This window comes from Chinchilla lanigera, unplaced genomic scaffold, assembly GCF_000276665.1.
Source record: "Chinchilla lanigera isolate Chin_1 unplaced genomic scaffold, ChiLan1.0 scaffold00064, whole genome shotgun sequence".
In the NCBI taxonomy this organism is placed as follows: Eukaryota; Metazoa; Chordata; class Mammalia; order Rodentia; family Chinchillidae; genus Chinchilla; species Chinchilla lanigera.
Window position 1 is genome coordinate 8568563 of NW_004955465.1, and position 18858 is coordinate 8587420.

Here is an 18858-nt window from a genome sequence, read left to right on the forward strand (position 1 = left end):
CTTCAAGGGCACCCCAATGGCCCCAGGACCTCCCTGTAGGACCCCTCTTCTGAAGGTTCCATCTTCTCAGTGCCACCCCAGGGACTACGCCTTAGCGTGTGGGCTTTAGGGCACGCTCGAAGCTATGGCGAAGGAGAACTCTCAGAACTGCAGGGCCGCGCAGAGCGTGGAGGAGCCAGCACGTGCTGCAGCGCCAGTCACATTAGCACAGCAGGTGGCCACGCCCAGGTGGCGCTCAGCGCTGTCCCCGGCACACAGTGGCCACAGGAGGCCGATCTGATTCTTGGGCTGTGTGGGCCTGAAAGCCCAGAGCTAGGAAGCACCGGGAACCCAGTGAGTGTCACTTCCGGCTGGGCATTCGTAAGCTTTTAAAAAGGTATGACGACATTTTTGACGTATGGTGTTTCATAATGTGCCCCCTTCATCCAGGGTTTCCTAAGTCTTCTTTTTAGCGCCTGTGCACCCGGGTGGTTGTCATGTGTGGCTATACTCCAGTTCATGGTGGGGTTCTGGCTTGAAAACCCCACGGTGAAGGTGGAAACCTCACAGGTCGAGGATGCAGGCAGCACTGCCCCTCCCAGCTCCGCAGCATGATATGTCACAGGCCTGGGCTGTCCCTATGCGACCATGGGGCTGGGTGGGAGCTGTGGCTCTCGGTCACTGCCCAGCAGACTGGGCCACACGGGGTTAGCTCACCAAATTTCAAATGCAGTTTCTACCGAGTGTATTCTTCCCACCCCATCAAGTGGGGACCATTTGTGATCAATCAACCCTACTGATGGATACATGCACTGTTCCCAAGTTTTCACTGTTGTAAAAATACCCAGATAAATTTAACTGCCTGGGCATTTACTTTCCTATTTCCTGAAAGAATTAATTCCTTACAAACAGAGTTGCTAGATCTAGATTTATTATCAATTTAGACCTCTGTCAACATGGAAGATTGCATTTTCTTTTACCCTCACAACAGCGGGCATGAGTATCAGAAATTTCACTTGTGTTGCTGATGTTTTTGCTAGTTGAGCCTCATTCTCCACCCAGAATTTGAAAGATGTGCTTCAGAAGGGAGGAGGTGTGGCCCTGATGGCCTGGATCATGCCAAGCTCAGGCCATTTTGAGAACTCGCAGTGTTAGCTGCTTACTGTCCATCCCAGAAAACAGACATCAGGTGTAGGTGCCAGAATGTGGGCTCTACACATTCACCTGGATTAGAATCCCGGGTGGCTCTACTCTGGTCAGTCACCTATGTGACCTTGGCTTAATAATCCTTCATCTGCAGGACACGGATGAAAATATGCTGTAGGTCTGGGTACAGAAGCAGCGCTAACTTTGTAAGATAAAATTCCCTCAGATACCAAGAAGCAAATCAAAGAAACATATACATGATTTGATGTAAAGGTAACAAGTGGGTAGAACCAAGTATTTGAGGAATATTTTCCTTGTAAGAGAAGTGTGGTAGATGTGGTTGGATGGGCTCAGGGTGGTTATCTTCTAGTTCCTAACCACCTCATAGGCACACTATTGTGCTTATTTCCTTAAACTGCATGGAGGCTGTAGGGCAAACTATTTCACAGAAAAGGTAAAACACCCCAAGAGAAATTTCTCAAGTGAAGAATTAGTCAGAGAAACATTTCCAAGGTGTTAAGAAATATTAGTTTATTTAACCAGTTTTCACAGCTGAATATTTATTCTATAAAAACTTTACAGATTGTACAGTTTATATATAGTTCAAACTACTGAACGAAAAAGTAGGTCCCACAGATGCAAAAATACTGTACCAATCAATCCAAGGTAAAGGCAGATTTATACACTGTACAGCTCTCCATGTGGCCAGGGAGGCGGTCAGTTCTAAGTATAAACTTCAAAACTGTACAAAAATAAGGTACTGATTTCATTTCATTCTTCATACATTCAATGTGATTGCAAACCCAGAAGCCCAGCTATGCACGGGCTCCTGCAGCCAGGATTCAGCCCCATTCCTGCAGGGGGCGTGGTGCCCATCCTGCAGGCGCTCTCGGATGGAGAAGCAGGGGCCGAGGACAGAAGTGTCGAATAGAAGGTAGTTCTTTTTGTTTGGAAAGGAGTTTCTGTATTTAATAGTGTGCCAAAAAGAATTTTAACTTATTAAATAAAATATATTCTAAGTGAACCTAAAAATTACACTTTATAAACATAAAAATACTTTTTTTTGGTGTAATACATCAATCGTATCTGCAGATAGAAAACCAAAACTGTATATAAAGTAGTATTTCTCACCCAGTAACAAGAAGCACTTAATGGAGTTATTTTTCAAAAGGGTCAGAAAAGCTATTTAAAACCCACTAAAACTAACTTATAACTTAACTCATTCTTATCCTAGTCAGTGACTCACTAATACTGCACAACAGGCTTTCCCCTAGACAGTGGTTTCTTCATGTTAACTGGGTAAGAAGTGGACTGTGAGGAAGGAGAACCTGCTGGTCCTACAGCATGGGTCCTCAGTGCCTGCTGAGCCTGTCCTGGGAAATCCTTTTCCCAGAAGGTACGTTTTGCTTCTGATTTAGAATTCTGCATCTCTGAAGTGTCTGCACTGCCTCCTCGGAGACAGAGGAACATCCCAAGCTTTGTATCTCTATGTGGGGCAGAGGTGAGGCTGGCTCCTATGCCTTGTAGTAGGGAAGGATGAGGAAAACAAACATTATTCCAGACTTTCCTGTCACCCAAATGAATGAAACATAATTCTTCTTTTGTACAGTACTAGCCAAAGGAAACAAAAACGAGAGCTTCGGAGAGCAGTCTAGGGCCTGCCACTGTGCCTTTATACGTGTGTGGAGAAGTACAAAATAATGTTTGGACAAAAGAGCTTTGTAGTTATTTATTTTAAAGGTACAGGACTTAAAAACTCCTCTGAAATAAATAGCTTGGATGTTTCTAGTCCTGCTTCCAAGGATGAGCTACGGGTGAATGTGTTTTGGGCCGTGAGGATGGGCTGTGGCACCGGGAGCCGACGCCCCGCTCCGAGCAGCTCAAGGGTCCTCCACGCGGGGCTGTCCCTCAGAACTCATCAATCTTCCTCTGCAAGTACTTCAGCATGGAGTCCATGCCCTGGGCTGAGCCCCAGATCTTCTTCAGCACCTCGCACTCCCTCTCGTTGGCCTGCTCCAGCTCCAGCTTCATGTTACAGCGCACCAGGGCCTTGGACTCCTCCAGCACCTGTGGTGGACAAGCGGGTTAGTGAGCTGCGGCTCTGCACTCCGCCTGCACGGAGACAGGGACATGCCTGGGTCAGGCACTCCCTGGTGCTGTGCTAATTAGACCCCTGCACTCAGGCCTAAAGCATATTTAAGGTGCAGCTGACCACCTGTACCTGTGGGTCCCCTGTCCATGGGTTCAACTAACCTTGGATGTAAAAATCTGGGGAAAATACAGAACAAAAACTGTTCCTGTCTGGAACATGGGCAGACTCCCCGCTTTCCCTCTTTATTCCCTAAGAAATACAGTGTAACCACCACTTTCATAGCACTTACAGTGACTGTGTTATAGATCTGTAGATCATCTGTAGATCACTCACAGTGCATGGGGAGGTGTACCCCGAATACAAGTCCTGTGGCACTTTGCACAAGGGACTAAACGTCTATGGATTTTGGTACCCACGGGTATCTTTTCTCCCTGGACCCAGCACTCCAAGAATATGGAGGGATGACGACATTTCACTAAATGCTGGGCAAATTTCCAACTTTAAAAGCGCTCTTCAGTTTCTTCTGGACAGCTGGGTTGTGGCACCCTGGCCGTCACCCACCCCTGGGCCAGCACTGGGCCCAGCACTTCTGCTGCGGCCTGGTATGGGGCTTGCACTGGATCCACTCCACCGATGTGCACTACAAACCTCAAGCACTCCCACTGAGTGGACTTACTAAATGAAATGTAATTCTAGTTGTGAAGGCCGTTTGAATGTCTGATGTAGTTTAGTTGGGAGACCATGTCAGTTAACAGGAACTAACATGTCATCCTGTAATTTGTTAAATGCACTTTTGCAAGAAGACTGAACATTATTCACTGTATTTATTAAACAAAGACCTCTGGCCCACGTGTGCTGGGAGAACCTAAACACGATTAGGGCAGCGTCTTGCAAACACTGAACAATGACACGGACGTTGGTTGTTGTGGATGTTCCCGGGGCGTTTATGTCATGAGACTTCTTGCTAAGGTGCACCCCTTTAGTTCCTGGTTGCAGGAGGACAGTTCTGCTGCAAGCAGATGCGTAGGGGCTAGGAAATTCTGTCTCATTTGTGAGCTTGATGGAGGAAAGGTGAGATGTACATATAAAATAACACGGAAGAGACGTACAACTGGGTTACAAGAGGCGAGCTCCTTGATGCGAACCATGACTTCCTGGGTGAACGTCCCTGGCCAAAACACCTGGGAAACCAGGCCCTTGCCGCACGCCTCCTGCGCTGTCAGTTTCCGCCCACTGAGCAACATCTCATTTGCCTGAAAGGAAGAAGAGCAGATTGGATGTGATGTGAAACGGGAGGGGAAGCAGGCAGAGAAGACCCGCCCCAAACTCATCCCTCAAACACGCAAAATGAGAGCCGAAGTGTGAGAACGCTGGGCCCTGCCCCGTGTGCTCTACTGGCCACTAAGAATAAAGCATGCGCCAGGCACAGTGAACTGGGGGACAGGGGAGCAATCCAGCTTCCCAGGGAGAACAGGCTTACTTTACGTGTAATGCAGAATCACACGGACTTAAAAAAATCTAAATGAGAAAAGACTTGCGGTTAATCTGCAAAGTTACAGGTTATTCCTCCTGAGTAACACCAGCCTCTCCCACATGCGAGCTCATTTAAAACAGCAAGACAGCCCGGCAAGGTGGCCGCACACAAGGGTAGGCGCTTGAGCCCGGCACGGAACGGTGACTGAGAGCTTCTGTACTGGGGCCCAGGGGACTTGTCCTCGATACACAGACAGCGCTGACGGCACTGCGTGCTGCTGCTGGCACCCTGGAGGCCGTGCTGGCCCGGGAGGGATGGGCCAGGACCTGAGTGTGCCCGAAACACTGCAGCGGACGCGGGTCTGACAGTCACTTCACTGGACTCAACCGAGACAGCGAATGCTGTTTTTAAAAAAGGTTGTGTGTGTGTGTGTGTATGCAAAACTGACCCGACCTTTGTCCTGGGTTTGAAGTCACTTTCAGGCTCAGCACAATCTACAGGGATTTCACTGCACTCGGGTGAGGCTCAGGCACGGTGGCAGGGTGTGAGGGGAATATGCAACCCAGCGGGACAATTTCCTGTCCGTTCCCCTCATGGGGCCAACCTTCCCAAAGCTCCCTAGGCCGTGAGGAACTGGCCCGAGCTTCGCAGGCTTGGGTAGACGTGGCGGGTGGCTCCCTCTTCCAGAGGGGATGTGACCTGGAAAAGGCCCCGTAGCTGCCCCTAGGGCTGCCTTCGAAGCACCACGTAGGCAGCGTGCACCGTGCGGCTGACTCGCCCTCTGACAGAGGTGGGGTGGGGCCCGCTGTCACCCCCAGCAGACTGCGGGGCGAGCTCAGTCTTGGATAACATCATGGTGAAGAGTCGGGAATGTTCTGCCCCCCTGCCCCGGGACGTTCTGTCACTAGGCCCTTCCCAGAGAAAGGATGGCCCATAAATGAGTGACGGACTGACACGGACTCAGCTGTGCTCCGCAGCTACGGCCGAGTCCAACGCAGTGACAAAGGCCCCCAGGCAGGGTCCCGAGGCCATGCTACTGCGGCAACCGTGGTTTCCTTCCCTAGGTTGTATCTCATTCTCAAGAGATGGAGACGACAGTGCCACAACTTAGCCCTGCACCCAAGCGTGAGGGTCAATCTCAAGGCCAGCTGGGCTGGGGCAGCGCGTGCCAGCAACCTCACGCAGCCCAGTGAGCACGGAAGAGCAAGCCCTTGCTGCCCTCGGGGGCCAGTCTTGCTCTGCCACTTCCCTGTGTGTCTCTTCCTGTCCCCTGCAGGTCACCTGGAAGCTGACCACTGCTCCCTGCCAGGCCTCTGCCCGGCTCTGGTGCTGGGCCCGCAGACACCCTGCCGTCCCAGCCGCCTCTGCCTGCCGTACCGCTCCCCCAGCCTTGCCGACAGCCCCCCCAGATGACAGCACCCACTCGAGGCTGTTCACCCTTTCCCATGGAAACACAGGCAGGGGCTCAGTTACACAACAGTCATCAGAACAAGAAAACCCAGAAGCTTCCTGAGAAAAACACTTCCTCAGTCACGAGCGGGAGAGGGCTCCGAGTGCACCCCACTCCCTTTTCAGCAGTTTTAAAGCGGGAGGTTTTAAATTTCCGCCCAAGCTGCACCCTTGCAGAGGACGAAAGGCAGACAATCCGCAAGGACACTGATGTGGCCAGAGGGAGGGGGACAGAGCTCTTCCAGTCCAGCCGAGACGCTGCCGAGAGGTGTGGTGAGGAAGGGCAGGCCAGGGAGTCGCCCGGTATGGGGCAGCTCCGGCTCTGCCTCACTCCTGGGGCCGTCTCCGGGACCCTGGGGGAGGACCCCAGCTTGGCACCCGCCCAGGACCGAGAGCCACACGGCTCCTGAAAGGGTCTGCACTCGTCACCTGGGCCATCCTTTGTGCTTCCCTCAGCTGAGGCACCTCAGACGTCAACGACAGCACCCAACCACTCCTGAGCCTGGAGGCTTGGGTGAGGGACTGTGACTTGCAAGGCGCCTGACACGGCAGACACCTACGAATGTCTCCTAGGGCAGCACGCGGGAAGGTGGCGCCTGAGCTAGCGACCCAGCAGCACCTGTGCACGAGGCGCCGCTGAGAAAGGCTCCGCGCGTTCTCTTATCCTCTGATTCCTTGAGCTTACTCGCTGGCAAAGCTTTAACAGGCCACAGGGACAGAGGCAAACCATCTCAGGCTTGCCTGCAGCTGCGGAAACTGCAGACACCAGAAGCTCCTGCAAGTAAGTGACCGACGAGAGTGGCCACATCCCCTTGAGCGCACTTACCTTCTGCCTGGCGTATCTGTTTAGTCAGACACTGCACAACAAGCGCTGCATTTACACCGTGTGCAGTGTGAGCTTGCCCCTGCCTGGGCAGTTCTGGGGCAGGGCACCGTCCTGTGTGTTGGGAGACAGCGAGCAGCATCCCATCCCCGACTGACCAGCATCTCCTCAGCTGTGACAACTGAACATTCTCCAGACAGTGCCACACACGACCCAGGACCTGGCCACAGGGGATGCGACTGACCAAGCGGCCGGTGTTCGTTCTGCAATGGCTTCAAGCCAGGCAGGAATCCGATGTCTGCGCAGTGCGCGTGCGCTCCGAGACCTCACTGCTGAGCAGCCCTGGGCCCAAGCGCCCCACTTCCCTGTGCCCTCAACTCCTTTACTGCTCCCCAGGTCTGCCTGTCCGCGGCCCTGGACCACCACACGTCTGCCCTGACCCCACAATGCAGGCAGAGGGCGAATCCTCCGGGAAACAACAAGCCCAACGTCGCTGTGACGGGGTTTCTTTACTGCAGTCAGCAGCAACTGTTAGGAGGCAAAGTACTCAGAGCCGCAACTCACGGTGCGAGAAGGAATCTGCTGGGAGCCTTCCCACCCTGGAATCAGGCGGCGGGTGCTGCTCCGTGGTTGGACAGATGGGCACAGACGGGGCCCCACGTCTATCTGGAGGGCATGGAGCATGCCCTGGGCGGACACAGATGTCCCAGTGGGAAGCCCTTGCTGCCCAGCTGCCGGGAGTGCAGCCAACAGGACCCACAGCTGCTCCTCCGCTGGCCCCTATGACACAGTGGCCGCGGTGTCCAACAGCCAGGGTGGCGGAGACACCTGTGGACTAGATGTGTCGCCGCTGCCTGGCTTCACCTCTGCTCAGCCCTGCTGCTTCTCCACCCTTCCTCCAGCGGTGACGCCAGAGAAACTACACTGGGGGTGGAAAGAATGTGCGCGGACGACTTTGGGGTAGATGGTGCTCCAGCTCGCTGGCAAGCAGGGCCCCACACGGGGCAGATGGCACCCACAGCACCCAGGGCCAAGCTCCACACACAGCTGTTCATCTACCTGAGTCCTGAGGCTGTAGAAGGAGGGGTGGTGGACGATCGGCATTTCTGGGTGGAGGCCCTCGAATTCTGAACCTCAGACTCCTCTGTCACGTGTGCCCACGGAAACGCGCCATGGGTCCCTACTGGGCAGGTGCTGCTTCCTCGGTGGAACACAGTGCGGACTTCTCTCTACAGAAGTGCCCCGGACATCTGTCCCATCTCCCTTCCCGGCACCACTCCTTCCCCAAAGGGACTGCAGGCCAGGCCTGCAGGTGTGGAGGAGGCTGCAGGACGCGTGGGACCGATCCTGAGGGCACCTGACCCAGGTGCAACAGCTGGGAGACACTGAATCGCCCCGGCAGGGTTCCTGGTGACAGTGTGACCCTGCTCCAGGAAGCAGGCGAGAGTGGGGTGCAGGCCAGTGGAGCTGGAAGGCATGAGTGCGGGGGCTGACCGGAGGCGGGATAAGATGCCATGGGAGCTGACAGCAAGCGCTCAACAGAGGGACACAGTGCAGCCCCTGGGGTCCTGGAGAACGCGGTGCCCTCCTCAGCAGGGACGCTGTGCTGCAGTGCTGAATGAGCTCTCCAGAGACTGAGCAGTGACCCTGGGACACAGTGACCACACACGAGAAACACCTGCCGGGAGCTGAGCTCTTGCGTGCCCACACCCTGGGCTCAGGTGCACAGCTGGGACCTGATGCGTGTCCCAGGGGAGCACAGGTGCCCTGCCTGGCCCACACCTATGGCCACGTGGGGGTCCCGTGACCAAACATGGTCAGCTGGTGTGTGGGCACGCACGCCTGAAGGGACAGAAACCTTGCTGCTGCCTCCCTGGCACAGTGGTGAGGAAAATACCCCGATGGGGGATTACCCAGTCACTGCCCAGTACAGCAGGTCCAGGTTAGAGTAATACTGACCCACAGCAGGGCTACACGGCCCAGATGGGATGGAGGGGTGGGGTCAGGGGACAGGAAAAGGCGGAGTGCTGGACCACGCTCCTGTCTGCCGGGGGCATCCGCCACAGAGGAGCACTGAGTGACAAGGACCTGAGACAGCCGGGCTGCTGGCAGCCGGCACAGGCATGGCAGACACATGATCCAGGCGGCTGGGGTGTGAGGGGCGGAGCTCTCCAGTGTGTGAGCTCTACTGTGAATCAGCTGCGGGCACCGCAGTGTCCAGCCTTCGGGGGTGTGGTGGGTGGGGGTGGCAATGCTGAGCCGTTGTCCTGAGCACAGCACCGTGTGGCATGGTGACCACACTCGGGGAACGGGCCCTTCCTCAGGCCTGCGTGTCCTGCTCCCAAATCCTTCCCACAGCAGCCTCTGAGGCTCATGGGTGCCAGAGTGCTGCGCCTGACCAGCAGAGTCCCCTTGCAGGGGGGACATGCAGGACGGGCAGGACCACGGGGCCTGTAGGCCGAGTCACCGCAGCACCTGCAGAGGCTGTAGTGGGGAGCTACTGGTGGGGCACAGCGGTGCACGGTGCCCTGCACACCTTGCTTCGAGGTCTGGCCTCCAACAGGAAGGAGGCCTCTTGGTCTCCCCTGTCTGGTGCCCAAGGCAGCCACTCTGGCCCTGGCAGGGCATGGAAACCAGGACGACACTATGCATCTATTGAGAAAAGTGAGATCCCAAGACAGAGTGGCCGACGAAGCACGCAGGGTGGAGGCTGCGGGCGCAACACCTCCAGCAGGGAGGCGGTGGCTCTGATCACACTGGCAGTGAGGGCTGCTGTTTGTTCTTTCCACTAACCTTCCTCCTCCCCGTCTGCTGTATTTTGTTAAATCTTGCCTCTCTCTGTTCCTTTGCTTTAATTTCCGGGGTAAGCAGAGAACGACGCGAAGGTGACTGAAGTACACCAAGGAGTGTCCCCGGCCCTCCCAGATGAGCCTGCAACAGAGGAAACCCAGAAGACGACCACCAACGCCACGCTCAACTGCAAGCCTTGGCAACTTTGCCACTTTCCCTGCTCTGCCCTTTCCTGACCAGGACTGGACTCAGGCCCGAGCTGCTTTGAGCCGTCAGGTCCCCTCTGTCTACGAGGGTCCCCAGTCTCTGCAGACTCTCAGGCTGGCCCCGCCTGAGGCTTGCCTGGGACTGGACTCAGCGACGCACTTCCCGGAGTTCCAGAGAGCGGCGGCCGCTGCGGCTGTCTGGGTGCATCAGGCCAAGGTCCACTCTGGCTGACCGTTCCATGGAAAGGTGGTGCCTGCTGCCTTCCCCGTGTTTCTCTCTCCCGTGGTAATGAGAGGACACGAGGACCCCTGCCCCTCACCACGCTTTCACCGACTCATTTTAATGTTCTCAGACAGTTCTGCCGGAAACAGTGACTGCTGTCTGATGGCTTCCCGGAGCTCTCCCTGGGTCTCCCCGAGACCGAGCTGTGCCGCAGTGGGTCCTCCACAGGACACCCTGCTGCCCCAGCTACACACGGCCATCGGCTGTTTCAGAGCCCCGTGGCTGCAGAGCCACCCTGCCACGGGCACGCCACACACCATGGTGGTGGTCGTAAAATGGGAGTGGCCACAGCAACCCAGCGGGGCAGGCCGTGCTCTGGAGCCCCCGAGGGGTGGGAGCGGCCAGGCTTTGTCCTGCACCACAGCCTGACCCCGCCCTCTGGCCTGTCCTGCTTCCTCTGTGGCCCTTCTATGGGTGCCAAGGAACCAAGAATTCTCTGGTACCCACAGCCCGCTGGGACGCCACCTCTCGCCCTATGTCCAGGTCTATGGAAGGAAGAAGATGCAGGGAATTACTCCGTGTATTACAAACTACAACACAAACGCAAACTATTATCACAGGTGGATTCATTTAGACAGTTAAAAAATAGAACCACAAAACTGTATGGCAAAAATTCCTCTCATCTTTGCAACTTTACTCTTCATTTCTTTCTCTGCCATCTACACCTTTCAGGTTATTGGGTAAAGAACTTTTCTCCTGCACACTCCACTGTCTGGGTTACAGACTGGGTCATGCTGACGGTGGATATCCACTGTGATCATGCAAAGCTGCAGGCTTCTCCATAAATGGAGTCCTTGAGGGCACTATGCAAAGCAGTGTCACAATGTTCCATGAACCAAAACCCAATAAATTACAAGTGTATCTGAAGGACAGTTCTCACACCACGACACAATGTATATACCGAGAAAACAATATCCAAATTAGATTTCTCCAGGATGTTTTCTACAATGATTTTTTTAAAAGGTACTCACAGATGCTCCTCCCATAATCTTGGGAAACATAACGGTCGAACAGCCATCTGGACTCTGTCCGAAGGTAGTATAGGGTGTTTGAAACCAAGCCTTTTCATTAGCCCAAACCACATCACAAAGAGGCAATATGGACGCTCCTAGTCCAATGGCTGGGCCATTTACTGCTACAATAATAGGCTTCTTAAACTGAATGAAAGTATTCACGAAGTTTCTAAAATGAAAAATAAATGGGAAATTACTCAAAACATTGCATATTTGAGCAGATGAAAAAAATCTACCATGGAACTCAAGTTACCAAGATGTAAACTCCGGAAATCACGACTGGCTGAGACCTGTGTAAGACCCTCCCCAGGAGGTGCGGGCTGTGGGCTTGCTCATGGCTGGATGCAGGTGGGGACAGTAACAGCACGACTGCTCTTGAAAATGCAGTTGGCTCTGGGGCTCTCCAACCAAGGCAGCTTTCTCCTTAACCCTCCCCCTCAAAGCCCTAACACTACGGGCTTCGCATGACCAATCTTCGCATGCTGACAGCAGTGAACGGGGCCTGGCTTTGGTATGGGATTGAGGACAGCTCACTGTTCCGTGCAAACAGGTGTTTCCTGAGTGTGACTCAGCGACCTGGGGGCACCAGGCAAGGTGGGGAGAGCGGCCTCCCAGGAAGAGGAGGAGGAAGAGGAAGATTATCAAACCCAGCCAAGGCTGTCTGCAGGTTTGTTTTAGGATTAGGCCGGAAGAGCAGGCTGCTTTTCAATGCAGGGCGCTCCCCATCCTGGAAGGTGCGTGCTCAGAGGGGATTTCTTGTTACGCTTTAACACGATGAGGATGAGGAAAGGGTAAACACACCCAACGAGTGAAGGACAATCCCTTCTAGACATTCTGAGGTCTGGATCAGAACCGCAGGATGAACAGTGCGTTCTGCTGGCTCGACTCTAAACCTGAGCCCATTGTAAGCACCCGAACCTGGTCACCCAGACGCTTTCTACGCTGCAGCAACTCGAAAGCCCAGGGATCTGCTCAGGTCTCTGAAAGTCTCGACTCGGCATCTCAGACAGTGCCCCTCACCCCAAAACCTCAAACCTCGGCGGACTGGGCCACGGGCGGGGCAGGATGTGAGGTGAGGCGGGGAGTGGGTGGACAGCAAGGGAGAGAGGGGGCAGAGTTCGGCCCAGAGCGCAGTCACTGAGGGGGCCCCGGGGTGCCGCCACGTCCCCCAGGTTTCACCCCTGCAGCAAGCGAGGAGCTCATTCACAGGAAGGAGCTGCAGGGAGGCGTCCTACACCAGAGAGCCCGAGGCGCTGTCAGAAAATCAGACTGGGTTTAATGAGCCAAAAAGCGAGACCACCTCTGGGGCCCAGGAAACCCGCTGGGGGAGCCCAGCGAAGAACTCCAGGGGGGCTGCCACGGAGTCTGGGGTCGATGACGGGGGGGGGGCGGGGGGGGAGCCATTTCCTGCGCTGTTACTGATGCCTTCTCCACGAGGCGGAGCAGGTGCTCCCCAAGTGTGTCTCCCAGGGCATCCAGAGCGGTTCCCTGTGAAGGAGACCGCGCCCCATAGCTGAATGATGTGCGTGCGTGTTCGTGTGTGTATCAGCATGCAAAGAAGGATCAGCATTAGTGTAACTACTTTATGCAGTACTGGTCTTTCCCCACGTTATGTGTATAAAACACAATGAGAACTTGGACTTTGGGTGGAGAAATTTTAGCTGTTGCCTGGGATGCTAACTTTGATTGGACCCACGCCTCCTGGGAGGGAAGACCTCACCAGCACCCCTAGGAGTGAAGCGCTTCCCAATCTCTTCCAGAGGGAGGTGGCTTTCTGACGGGAAAACACTGAGACAGCAAAAAAATGTGGCCCACACAGAGAATTGCTTATTTAAACCACCACCACCACCACCCTAGAAATTCTCTGCCTGGCATGAACTCCTCAGGCCCACAAAAACTCACCAGCACTGGGAGGTACAAATCAAGCCACAGTACTCAGGGAGGGAGGGACAGCCTGGCTACAACTTCTGCTGGGTGTATTTAAAACTTAAAATCGAAACTCATAAACACGTACATGTGTGAAAAGAAGTGACGCTGACTAATTTTATTTCCATCACTCATATGCTGAATATTTCCCTACAATTAATCTGCAAAACTGGTTATCACCAAATCCTGATCATGGGAACTAGATGCCCTAGACACCGGAAGGCCTAATGTTCAATCCCATCTTCCTCCTTCTCAGTTTTCTTTTGAAAACTTGCTACAGTGAGGTCTTTTTCCTCAAAGTTTAAGTAACTGGAGACAAGATGCCACAGAAACAAAAGAAATATACATAGTAAGAGCTTTTGTGAGCTAATCTTATCCATGTAAAAATTAATTTAAATGCAAATGAGCGAGAGAAAGGTTAAGTGAATCTGGTGTAACTAATTATTTTTCTGGTCTTGCCAGAGAATATTTAGAAAAATTCACATTGACAAAAATACGATCACTTAAAGAAGGAAACAAGTGGGCTCCTTCCGCGAACCAGTTCCGCTCATGGGAGTGCTGGGGGACAGATGCAGCGGGCAGGTGACAGAAGTAAACATTTAAAGCTACCCAAAGGCCCCAGAAAGGAGGTCTGTATTCACATCAGTCTTTTTGGGGGTGGTACTGGGTATCGAACTTGTGACCTCGCGCTTGCCTGGCCTCTCCAGTCAGTCTCAATCCATCTTTCCTGTTTCACCAACCCTGACACCGCAAGCCCCGTTCCTGGGAGGGGATTTCAGTACTGCGGGAGCGGCAAGCTGAGCACCAGCGAGACTTAGGAGCGGTGCTTGCAAACAGACACAACCCGGGAAGGCTCTCGCTGACAGGCTTGGTTCCTCCCTACAGCACAGCTACAAAAAGCACAGTGTTACGTGTGGGTCTGGTGTGATCGCATGGACAATACAGTTATCCCAAGAGGTGTGATGCTTTGTATTTTAAAATACACCTTACACCACATAATTTGCCTGAATGGATGGGTTAACAGCGAGGAAGGGCTACTGGGCGCAAGGCTCTACGTGTCAGAAAATGACGCACCTTGATCAGCTTAACCAAAGTGGCTTCATTTCAAAACAATGAAGATGGTGCCGCCTACTACCAGATCACAAGTCTGAGATTATTTAAGAGGCCAGAATACTTAGTAAGTCAGATTAAAAATTTCAAACTGTTTCTGCAAAATAACTGTCATTAAAAATGGTAATGCTCAGCAACATTAGGAAATAACTTCCTAGATACAAGTGTTTAAATGTATTCATTTTAAAAGTGATTAATATGGTACACAAGGCCAAAGTAACTTCACAGCTGGGGATCCAGGATTCCTCCCGTGGGCTGTGTGATCTTTCAAGGAGAGGGGTCCTGCTGTCCCTCAGACGCCTGGCAGCAGAATCGAGCACACCACACCTGCTGGGCACCTCTACAACAGGTCAGGGGACTAGAAGGACAGGGCCACAAGGGCAGTGCTCAGAGCCGCGGGTGTCAGAGCCCTGGAACCACCCAGCCCGCAACTGCAACTCCGCAAGGGTCTGGGGTCTTGGAGAAGATCCAGCCTACTTCACTGACATTTTGCAAAGCTGAATCTCTTTTTCATCCTTTATGAATTAAAAAGATAAACACAAAAGATTCTTAGGTGTCGCCAAGGATATGTGCTTTCAGAAAGGTGAGTAGGGAAACAAATCTTACTGGTTAGTGGCTGGTTTCATTCACTCTAAATAAAATTCACCTCTGAAGTACTAGATAGTTGTTTTTATATACAGTGATTAACAAGATAAATGAGGGGATCTGCTTACAGCAGCGTCAGGCAGTATAATGCAGGCTTTGGGCACTTTTATTATGATACTAGAAAATCCAACCATCCAGGGGAAGGAGTATGTCAAAATCACACTGCTGGGTGAAAAAGGCAAGTTGCAAAGCAACACAACACAATTCCATTTATTTTGTAGAATTATAAACAATCTATATTATCTGTGTTTAGGAGATGTATATCTGAAAATACTTGGATCAGGAACTCTATCCTACATCATGGCAACCGTCAGTAGTAATACACTGTATACTTGGGAATTGCTAAGAGTGAATTTCATGTGCTCACACCTCAGAAATGCCCGGATGTACCTGTATTAGCTTGATTTGGCCATTCCACGGTATGTGCACGTTTCAAAACACCAAGTTGTGCAAAAGAGCAATTTGGGGAAAGGAGTGGTTTTTTGAGACAGTCTCACTATGTAGTTCAGGCTGGCCTTGAACTGACTATTGTAGCCTCTTTGGCCTTGAACTCATGCTGATCCTCCTGCCTCAGTCTCCTGAGTGCTGGGAGTAGAGATGTGTGCCACAATGCCTGGCTTCCACATAAGCAGTTTTTATGTCGTTTAAAAAGTAAATAAAAAAATTAAGAATAAAAGTTTTTTTTTTATTTTTTAAATTTTTTTGAGACAGGATCTCCTGAGGGAGTTCAGGGAAGCTTTGAACTCACTATGTAGCCCAGGCTGGCCTTGAACTCTTGGAGATCTTCCTAGCTCAGCCTTCTGAGTACTAGGAATACAAGTGTGCCACCACTCCCAGCAGAATAAAATTCTTTAGAAAAAGGTTGAGGAAGACATAGGTGAATGGTGGATTCCAGGGGGTGGGGTACAAGAGGAAGGAGACTCTTGTTTTTCACTCTCTGTTGCCTAGTTTTCTGTGTGGCTGGCACTTAGGATGAACCTCAATATAGACGTGCCCTGCTTGTACTAGAAAGCGAGTTCTCTCCATGCGATCCTATGGAACTGTCACCGAGCCTAGGCAACTTCTTTCAGAGTTTAGCAAATGGCTACTTACTATCTAGAAGAGAATGCGCTTCTGTGTAAGGGTGGAGGATGGGACTCACAGCACAGACGCCCAGAGCCTCCTTGGGCCGCGCGGCTTCCAGTCACCAGGCCTTGCGTGCACACTCGCGGCTTCAAGCTGGCCTCCGAGCCGGTTCTCTGCCCAAGGCAAGCAGTAATTTATGCCAGCCCAAAGAAAAGGCAGATGATCTAATTAATTTTGCCACTACTGCTCCGCAGAGGAAGAAGATGTACGTATTCCCCACGCCTCTCTGGGTCTGTTCTCTGACTGCACACTAAAAAGAAATACCTGAGCCAACATTCCACACACACCGGTGCTGCGTACCTGATCGCCTCGGCCATTTTAGTGCTTTCTCTTTTCCGGTCATCTGTGAGACGCCGTATGAAATAAATAAAGTCGAGACCGCAGCAGAAGACACTGCCGACTGCGCTGAGCAGCACCAGCTTGCTGTCGTCGGCAGCGGCCGTGTTCAGAGCACTCTGGACTTCTTTCATGACCTGAAAGTCACCACAGGTTCAAGCGGTAAACAACATTTTGGGTACAGACTCTTACAAGCATTCTCCCACTGGGTGATCGAGATCTACATAAAACACATTCCACTGCGACTTGAAATGACTCTCACCCTTCCTACTGGGGTGCAGGGGACGGAGTATAAATATAGCTACATACGGAGTTATAAATCGAGTATAATTAGAGAGATATAGGCATCTAAGTCACCGTAATGGTGTACAGCCAGTGCCGTTCTCAGCAGACACTAGTTCTCAATTACACATCACCGCCACTGGGTATTTCTGCAGTTTCGACAGCAGGTGGCACATTCAACCGGTTCAAAGAAAGGAGTTCAGGGTTTTTTTTTGTGGGGGGCGGGGGGGGGGGAGGCGTGTGTGCCATTTTTTTTTTTTCTCCTTTCAAACCAACCTACCACACTTGGGTTGCAGACCTAAATAGTTTGGTGCATTCAAGTCAAACGTATCGGCATGGGAAGGTAATTGTCGAAGGGCACACAATCAGTTAAAATGGTCCCTAGGAAGCCTTTATAAATAACCAGCAAAGGGACCCTGCAGTCTAAAAATGTACTGAGGTCCAGCCCTGAACTGGCTTGTTACGTGACCCTGGCCGAACACGGACTCTGTGGTTTGATTTTCTCATCTGGAAACAACCTGCCCAAGACGCTCACAAGCAGAAAACAAGCCCCCCTCGAGTTGGGAACGGTACAGGGCGGGCCCAAGCACTCCTGCTTCTGGACGCTGCAGAGCCGAGTCTGAGCCGTCGCAAGCACTCGTCTCCCTGGTCTCCGGAAGCTGCCTTCCTGAGACTACTCTTAACATGTGCAGACCTTCCTGTCCCTGCGGGTCTTGGTACAGTGCGGAAGAGGAACTGTCGCTGGGTGATGACAAAATCTCAGAAGGGGCCAGGACCCTGGGCGTGGCACTCTTGTTGGAACAAAGAACCCGTCAAGAGTGGATGAAGGCTAAAGAAAGCGTGTGCACACACTTCCCCCATGACTTTAGGGAGGCCACAGGCTCCCTGGACCCCATGCCTTGCGAATGAAGAACTCCTGACCTGGAAAGTGACAAGGACAGAGCCATGGGTCCCACCAGAGCCCACATCCAGGAGAGTGGAGTGGACATCAGCACACGTCTACTGCCCGTCACTGCAGCCGGAAGTCTGACGTCACCTCTGCTTCCTACCTTCCGCTGGGCGGAGCGGCCCAGAAGTGTCAGAAAGAGCACAAAGGAGAGCGCCAATTCAGCAAAGCAGGCCGGGAGAATGGGCGTGGAGAAGCAGGAAGCACAAATCGGCCCAAGGAGTGTCTCTCACCTCTGGATTTAGTGAGTTATTCTCTGATGATTTTGTGGACAACAAGATGTGGGTGAAGCCATCCTGCTTCCTGACGACAATGTCTCTGTATCTGTAGGCACTCTCTGTTTGCCTCACACTGAAACGCAAGCGCTTGTCAAAAGGCTGGTCTCTTCTGTCGTCAATAAATTTCCTTTTCCCGGCTGTCACTCCTGTAACAGATGTCTGTATGTTGGTTGTTCCATTGGCTGTGAGCGCGTCCATGAACGGAGACGTACCTGCCAAGAGTGTGAAATCACAGTGGTCTGTGATGTCCCACCACCAGGCCACTCCCCAGAGCCATCTCTGAGTGAGAGTAAAATGCACACTGCAAACCCAGGACCCTATGAGGGGCGCAAGAAAGTTAAAACCAGAATGTTCTGCGAGTTTACTTTTAAAGGTACTCCTTTTCCTTCAGTGTCTGACAAGGAGATCACAATCTCACTGACCTGGCCTAACAAACAAAGATGGAGAGGCATGTACTGAAAGGAGGCTGCAAAACTTGAGACTTCTGAAGAATGGAACTACGACAGGATGGGTCTTGTGGTCTGAGAAGTTGAAAGGAAAAAGGAAACTAACTCAAGAAAGCACCAGCAGGTTAAGGCTACCTGCCATCTAGCCCAAGTTCTCGTCTCTGAATGGAGCAGGGACGCGTACGGACACACAGGCACACCTTCTCCCTGTGTGGCCGGTCTGCGGAGCAGTGTGGCGGCTGCCCTTCCCGCAGACACCACCTGGACAACAGAGGGGATAACCAGTGTTCTCCCTGGCGGGGACTGTCTGAAGGCCCAGCTCTTTACCAAACAACTGTTCACACAGTTCAACACCTTTCCCTCGTCTCACCACACAAAATGTCCTCTCGTGTTACACAGCTCTTCAACATCAACAGGGGTGGCGTCCATCTTTTGATTTTTTGGTGCTGAAGAAGGAAGCTGGGGCCTCACACATAGTAGGTTAAGTGCTCTACCACTGAAGCAAACGG

General features: G+C 52.6%; 1 protein-coding gene across 3 annotated transcripts in view; it reads right to left on the reverse strand.

Moving 5' to 3' along the window:
- Nucleotides 1–1634: 1634 nt before the first annotated feature.
- The window catches only part of Cdyl (chromodomain protein, Y-like), a 210355-nt gene continuing 193131 nt past the window's right edge, over nt 1635–18858 (reverse strand). For all 3 annotated transcript variants that reach the window (XM_005398883.1, XM_013521859.1, XM_013521860.1), the window contains 5 exons: nt 17859–18115; nt 16362–16534; nt 11214–11424; nt 4327–4470; nt 1635–3192 (listed from right to left, as the gene is read on the reverse strand). In XM_005398883.1, the coding sequence (XP_005398940.1) occupies nt 3034–3192; nt 4327–4470; nt 11214–11424; nt 16362–16534; nt 17859–18115 (944 nt within the window). In that variant the 3' untranslated portion in view covers nt 1635–3033. The remainder of the gene's footprint in view (nt 3193–4326; nt 4471–11213; nt 11425–16361; nt 16535–17858; nt 18116–18858) is intronic.